The 8,009-nt window shown below is 41.1% G+C and overlaps 1 protein-coding gene across 1 annotated transcript; it reads left to right on the top strand.

The window, feature by feature from the left end:
* The first annotated feature begins 370 nt into the window (after positions 1–370).
* Positions 371–7,577, top strand: fscn1a (fascin actin-bundling protein 1a). Its single transcript, XM_077213288.1, has 5 exons — positions 371–1,354; positions 4,038–4,194; positions 5,251–5,372; positions 5,551–5,718; positions 5,799–7,577. The coding sequence occupies exons 1-5, from the start codon at positions 532–534 to the stop codon at positions 6,002–6,004; spliced, it is 1,476 nt and encodes a 491-aa protein (XP_077069403.1). The 5' UTR covers positions 371–531; the 3' UTR covers positions 6,005–7,577.
* Positions 7,578–8,009: the final 432 nt, after the last annotated feature.

The following is an 8,009-nucleotide window of genomic DNA, read 5'->3' on the forward strand; positions in this document are numbered from 1 at the left end:
ATTTGTACATGCTTACTGCTCTGCATTATTTATACTATTATTTAGAATATCTGTCTTCTGCCTGTATACAAAATAAGAAATTTTGATACCCCCCCCCCCTCCTCCAATCCAGTAAAAATCAATGTGGTTTGAACAGATTTGTAAAAACATGAGGGTGAGAACTTTTTGAGAATTTTCATTTTTACGTGCACGCGAGAGTTCGATGTCTCCGAGGATGCTCGCGTCTGTTTTACGCATTAGAACCACTCCTGTACTTCGAAAAGTGGTAGTATGTTAAACGCCTCCACTGATGATCATATTATCCATTTCTGTGTTTCCCAACTTAATTTGGGATGTGTGAGCGTGATGGAGGCGGGACGGCGCGCGTGACATCACTAAAGTGTATAAAAGCCACAGCTGTGTCTTTGCGCTCGCGCTGTGAGGCTGCAAAGACAGAGGCGCGCGCACGCTCGCTCTTTTAAAACAAAGAGACTCATCAACATCATCCTCAGTCCACCAGCAGAACCCATTCCAGCAAGGCCAACAGGAAACATGACTGAAAACGGAACCAGCGACATGCTTAAAATCCAGTTCGGATTGATCAATTGTGGAAATAAGTACCTTACGGCTGAAACGTTCGGCTTCAAAATCAATGCATCAGCCATCAGCATGAAGAAGAAACAGATCTGGACCTTGGAGCAAGACGGCGATGACTCAAACATGTTCTACCTGAAGAGCCATCTGGGAAGGTACATCGCAGCTGACAAAGACGGCAACGTCACGGGTGACAGCGAGACCCCGAGCGAGGATTGTCGGTTCGTAATCACTGCACATGATGATGGGCGCTGGTCACTGCAGTCTGAGCCTCACAAGCGCTACCTGGGCGGCACCGAGGACAGAATTACCTGCTTCGCCCAGACCATCTCCATCGCAGAGAAATGGAGCGTGCACATTGCCATGCACCCGCAGGTCAACATCTTCAGCGTCACCAGGAAAAGATACGCGCATTTGAGCTCCGAGCAGAACGAGATCGCCATTGACCGAGATGTTCCCTGGGGCGTTGATTCCCTCATCACCTTGGTCTTCCAGGACCAGAGGTACCACCTACAGACCTCTGACAACCGCTTCCTGAAGAACGACGGAAGCCTGTCCCAGAAGCCCGACAATACCACGGGATACACTCTGGAGTTCAGGTCCGGAAAGGTTGTCTTCAGAGATTGCACTGGGAAGTACCTGGCTCCCTCTGGCCCCAGTGGAACCATGAAGTCCGGCAAGAGTTTGAAGGTTGGCAAAGACGAGCTTTTTGTTCTGGAGCAGAGCCACCCTCAAGTGGTCCTCACCGCTGGCAACGACAGAAATGTGTCCACTAGGCAAGGTACATGATGCTGCTTTATTTTTACTTAATGATGAGTTCATCTATACAAGAGATATGCTATTCCATTTTATGTGGGCATCATCAGTCAAGGTTGGGTTCCTGTAAATCCTCCATAATTATCTACATTCATTCTTAATTATAGGTATTCAACTCTTTTCCCCTTTCTTGTGGTCCCTGGTTGGATATAGGCAGAGCCCAGGGGTGGATCAGTGCAAATGTGGGAAAAAGTCTGCCAAAAAAAAAAATCCATATACTTCACTTTGCTGCAGTTTAGTCCACTCACAAATGTTTCCTTAAAACATTATTTTAATGGTTAATCTGGTTGTGCATTCAAGTGAGGCTCCATTTTGCTTCCATTTTTCTGTCTGATGGCTCCCAGTGGGTTACAGTACACTGGTTAATTCCACAATAGAAATGTTAGCTGAGAATGAAATCCATACCCAAGCCCTTGTCTGCAGTTTTGCACAACCATTCTTTTGTTAATTCTATAACGCTGAATTTTGGAGAGTCCAGCATACTGTAATTAAGTTGAGAGTGAAGGCAATCATTACTGTAAACACCCAGAGGAATTGACCTGAGACTGCCAGACTGAAATAATGGATCAAATTATATAGTGCAGGACTGGTGAAATATTGCAATTTTCAGTGTCACCATAACAGCTCCACTACCCTATTACTGCTGAAAATGAAATGAGATGTTCTTCTATGTTTTAATAACTGGAAAAAATTGGCATCATTAAGAGAGGATGTCTGGGATTTTTTTGGCAATCCCAGCTCTGGTTTATCGGTATTGCTGGATGGGCAGGACAGTGCCTGTGTGTTGGGCCTGTGCCAGGAAACACTTGGTCTTTGCAGGTCATGATAGGCTCTTCTATAAATATGTCCTTTGTTTCATAAATGTTGCCTCTGTAAGGTTTGTGATTTATTTAGCCTTGTGGTAGTGCAAGATTTCTATCTTTATAGCGGTTCATGCCAATTGCTCCCAGCAACCTGGACTTCATTTTGATCTACAACATTCAAATTACATCTTACTACACTGAGACCCCACCAGTCCTCTCCATTCACGCTGTCCTAAATCAAATATTTGCCTTCAGGGATACAATCCCAAGACTCAATGTTTGTGGCATGTTCCTTTGAGCCCTTCCTCAGAAAATTTGTGAGGGGGTCGAGATTTCAGGCGTGTGCTGAGGGTAGAAGGAGAACAAAGACCGCATGCTCTGGGCCCCAGCTCACCATGCAGCCCAGCTGCTGAGAGTCTTTTAGGCAGCCCAGAACCCAGAACAATAGAGCCTCGCTATGCACAAGTTTAGCCATTTCATCATGCACAAAAAACACTTTTGCTTAAATGCATCTGTCTTAAAAGATTAGGAGTGTCCCTGCTCGCTTGCCTGCTTTTCCTTCCTTTGTGGCAAGGACATCGGATGCCTGTCATTCCATAAATGCTAAAATGATTTCCCAACCGGGTCTTGCGTTATATTTTGTTAATTTGAGAATTGTTTGTCCTTGCTGCTATATGATGGCAGCTGCTTGACCGATGAGCTCATTTAAGTGTTCGGCAATTCACTGTAATTGTGAAATAAACCCAAAACATCCTAATTATGTCTTTACATATATATTTTGCTGCCAAGGTTAAAGACTCGCTCCAGTTGTCGTGTGGATGAATCGAGCGATGGGGGTTGGGGATGTGTCTGCTGGTGGCTTAAGATCCTCCCAAACCATTTAAATGCCGGTTGAGGATACGTACCTCCCTTAGAATGATTGAGGAAATTTCCCACCCCCATGTCTTAACCCAAGACTGATTTAGAGCAAGTCTCCGGGTGTCTTAGTCATTCTACTGTGCAGATCTTCCATTTGCTGCCATGTGTTTCTCATCTTGGTCATTTATTTTCCTTGCTCATTCAGGCACGCATATTTCTGTGGAAACTCAATCCGCCTTCCTGAGGCCAGGCCACAGCGGTGGTAATTCGCAATTTCATGTAGATGTATTAGGAGCTTGTTGAAATGGGAACATCAAAGCAATCGTGGTGAATCTCAGATTAGAAGTATGGGTGATGTGTACAGTATGTGATGTATATTAGAAGAATAAACCACAGTTTTTTAAGTTTTTTTATTTCTCCAACCAACCTTTTTTGGAGGATCTATTCTTAGAGTAGAGATTAATAAAATGATGGCTCTTACATGTCATTTCATAGATGTGTATCTAATATTTCCTTCCAAAATCCTGACATTAAATTATGGTTTCCTCTTTAAAGAGGTTAAGACCGTAAATACAAGCTTTATCTGACGAATGTCTGTCTAAATGAATACAATGAAGTTTAATTACATTTCCTGCAGTAGAGGACTGGTGGTCTGGTCTTTCAACAAGCTTCATGAATCTAAAATACAAACCGGATGCATTGACCTATTGTTGTCCTGAAGCCTCCCACTAAGCATCCTGGCATATATGACAGTCCAAAATTCCTAAGGAGATTAACTCTGTGTATTTGTGTGTGAGGCCAAAGCAATTGCCAGAGTGATAGTCCCTGACATTCAACACTCTTTAGTCAAGTAATCGCAAAGTTCAGCATCCCTAAACTTCCATTAACTGTCTCTGCTCACTCGGCGTGCCTTATCCATGCGTTGTGAGAGTCGGGTTTGGTGGTTTTTTTATAATGGGTTTCACAGTATGCTTTTGTGTTTCTCAGGCATGGACCTCTCTGCCAACCAGGATGAAGAAGGTGACCAGGAGACCTTCCAGATGGAAATCAGTAAGGACACAAAGAAGTGTGCCTTCAGGACCTGCACTGGCAAATACTGGACCCTCACAGCTAACGGTGGCCTCCAGTGCACTGCCTCGACTAAGTAAGTGTGAATCACAGAAACATACCACAATCATTTACAAATATTAGACAGAAAATCAGCTGACATCCATAAGCAGTATTCTTATCTCCTCTCCAATTTTCTTCAACATCAGTAATAACCATAAATTAAAATTGTAATAAATTCGTATTTATAGACCTTTTTCAAAAATCTTAAAGTGAGACCACATTTAGTTTAAGAGTTTGTGATTAGACATATATGTACACCATTGAAAAGTATGGGGTTGGCAAGATATTTTTTTAGTGTTTTTGAGAGCGTCTTAAGTTCTGAGGCTGTATTATTCAATCAAAATTACAGTAAATATGTCAATATTGTGAAATATTATTTCAATTAAAATGTGCTTTCGGCTTTCTATTTTAATAAATACTTAATAATTAAATATAATTTATTCCTGTGTGAAAGCTGAATTTTCAGCATCATTACTCCAGTCTTCAGACTCGAGTCACATGATCCTTCAGAAATCAGTCTGAGAAGCTGATTTTCTGCTCAAGAAACATTTCTAAATTATTATCAATGTTGAAAACAGCTGCTTAAGATTTGTGTAAAACGTTATGCTTTTTTCAGGATTGTTTGAATAGGAAGTTCAAAAGAACAGCATTTATTTGAAATTTTAAAGACCTTAATGTCACAAATTTGTCACTTTTACATTTAATCCTTGTGTTATAAGCTTCTTTCTTTCTTAAACACTGAAACCAAACTTTTGAGCAGTATTTTATTTTTAATTTAATGAAATTATATTTCTACCTAGCGATTTTTGTCTCCCAGTTTGGAAGCTGGCATCCCATTAAAAGGAAACAAAATTATTTAATTCTGTTAGTGTAACATAATAAGAGCACTTTAAAATATTATTCCTTCACAAACACATTCTGTGGTGCAGTAAAACTATCTACATGCAACAATTTTTCATAGGTAATTTTTTTTCTAAACAAAATGTTTTTTTTGTTTTAAGATTTTGATCATTATGATGGTGATGTATGAATGTGGAGTATCATTTCCAGATTTATATTTCATAGTTTCATGTATAATCTCCTCACCCAGGTCTGCTAACTGCTATTTTGACATTGAGTGGCGTGGGAAGAAGATAACCCTGCGTGCCACCAATGGAAAATATGTGGCCGCCAAAAAGAATGGACAGCTGGCTGCCACTATTGACTCAGCAGGTGGGTTGTAGTGTTGTACACTTTTCAACCTTTTCTTTGGCAACGGTGCAGTGATTTAGTAGACCGTATGTTGATGGATTGCCACTCAATCTGTGGCCATGTTAAATGCAGCACATCAACAGCACAAACATGCTGCTTGACTATTGTGAGCCTTGATTTTGAGAAATGTCTTTTACAGGTGAGAGCGAGGAGTTCCTGATGAAGCTCATCAATAGGCCCCTCATCGTGCTGAGAGGGGAGCATGGCTTCATTGGCTGCAGGAAGGTGACTGGCACCCTGGACTCCAACCGTTCTTCGTATGATGTCTTTGGGTTGGAGTTTAGAGATGGAGCCTACAGCTTACAAGGTTTGTTTGCACTTTAATAATGTTTCAATTTTGACTTTACCTTGCTGAAGGTTTCCTTGACCCCTTGAATCTCTTTTAAGACTCCACAGGGAAGTACTGGATGGTGGCCAGTGAATCGAACGTGATCAGCAGTAGCGACACCCCGGTGGACTTCTTCCTCGAGTTTTGCGACTACAACAAAGTGGCCATCAAGTCATCCGAGGGGAAATATCTCAAGGGCGATCACGCTGGTGTTCTGAAGGCCAACGCTGATGATCTGGACGGCTCCACTATGTGGGAGTACTAAAAGCACTTAAGTAACCACTGTGGCTTTTTCTTTCCGATATTTTTTTTTCCTTTCTGTTATGCATTTTGAATATGGTTTTTGAATATGAGCGAGTACAGGGGCCAATAGCAGAGAAAAACCTAAAGGTGAAGGGGCTTACTTTAGTTACGTATACTCTGTCGAAATACTCCAGCGTTTGTGTGCCACAACATTACCGCAATGTTGCACGGTTTTTATTGACGACGAGTGGCCACAACTGGGACTTCTGGGACTTAACTGGCATTCAAATTTGTGTTGTGTGGTTAAGCACACCTTGTCATCTCTTAATCTGTCCTAATATATGACTGGCATTCAAATCGGTCCACTCTCTGGAAGATTGACTATGCGGGCGGGCGCCACACGTCGAACCACGGGATTTTGATGTACCAGATAGTAGTGTGATCCCTCTCCCTTGTCTTTGCACAGTCCTGTATGAGCCTCACACTCTTAATATTAACACATAGCGACATATGTTAAGAACCTTGTGACTGTGAGCTATTGATGATGTAATGCCTCCCACTGTATTGCCAGTCATAAGTACCTACCCTCTTGATCCGAGGGCAAAGGCAATATTTACAGGTAAATGTATGAATGTTGTTTCGTTTTTCTTCCTTTCTTTTTTTTTTTCTTCTTGTTCTATACACTTGACAGAGTTATGAAGGAAGCTCTTGGACCACTAAAATGGCCATGAGCTTCACTGTTTTGTTTTTCGTATTTGAAGTGCGGCAGTGATGGAACTGTCTCACTATCTGTGCCATTAGAAATAATTTTAATGTTTAAAAAGAGGAGAAACCAAGAGAACTGGATTGGTACCGTACAGTCCCTCATCTCATAAGGGATGTGCCTGGAATTGTAAATGGGTTGGGGTAAAAAAATTGATATTAAAATTGGAAATGTTTTCTGCAACTCAAAAGTGATGTCATCAGTAATTTGTGCCGTGCAGCTGTGGGTGTGTGATACCGACTTGAGGTATGTTGTTGCAGGTTCAACACAGTATTTATGGTAAATTTAAACCACTTTTCCTCTTGATCCTGACAAATCCCAAAGGAATGGCGGGGTCTGTGTTCACTGGACTCGTGCAGTGGTCTGATCTGGAAAAGTCACTGGAAATGTCACCTTACACTATGCTGCTGTTTTTGAAAAGGCACAGACATTATCATAAACCTTGTTCCATTATACACACATTACAGTGCATTCGGACCTCAGTGAAAAAGCCGAAAGGAAGACATTAACGTCACACAAGATTCACTAATTAAAGATTTAAACTGGCGCTTGATTAGATTACAGGTGTACATCAACCTAACAAAGCCACTTTGAGCATAACTGCTCATTTAAGAATGGTTTATACTACAGCTTAAACTTGCATTGCTAAGGGAATGATAATGACTGTGCTTTAGAAGGCCATTATGGGTGGGGGGGTGGGAGACATTCCACATCTATACTTTGTAAAGGCTTTACAAATGTCTTTTTATATTGTTTTGATATTATGGTTATGTTTCCTCATGTACCATGGGTACAAATGAAATCCGGAAATAAATACGGTTTGAATATGAAACTCTGTCAGTGAATTTGTTTTTAATTCTAAAAAAATAAACATTAAAACATATTGATTCTATTTAAATGGCAAAACGACCATAACGATTGTGATATGGCTTTATCTAGCTAATTGTCACAAGGGTTGACTGCATAATTTGCTGAAGTATGACTGCTGTTTCGAAAGCTTACCCAGCTGCAGAAGGGCTCAAAATGAGAGAAATTGTTTTTCTCTTGAGACATCAACTCCATTTTTTTTCCCCGCTGGCGGCAACTCCAATGAGGCTTTTGTTCTGTGTTATTGCTGGAGCAGCAGTTTGCAAAATGATTTTGATCCCATCTGCCGAGGTATTGTAGAAACAAAAATATCATTTATAGAAGATCAAGTAGTCTAAAATGGTGAGTGGAGGCTGCCAGCAGACAATGAAGATAGAAACACAAATTCAAAGCATGT

This window comes from Siphateles boraxobius, unplaced genomic scaffold (genome assembly GCF_051911475.1).
Source record: "Siphateles boraxobius isolate OS27281-9 unplaced genomic scaffold, OSU_SipBor_1 66, whole genome shotgun sequence".
Classification (NCBI taxonomy): domain Eukaryota; kingdom Metazoa; phylum Chordata; class Actinopteri; order Cypriniformes; family Leuciscidae; genus Siphateles; species Siphateles boraxobius.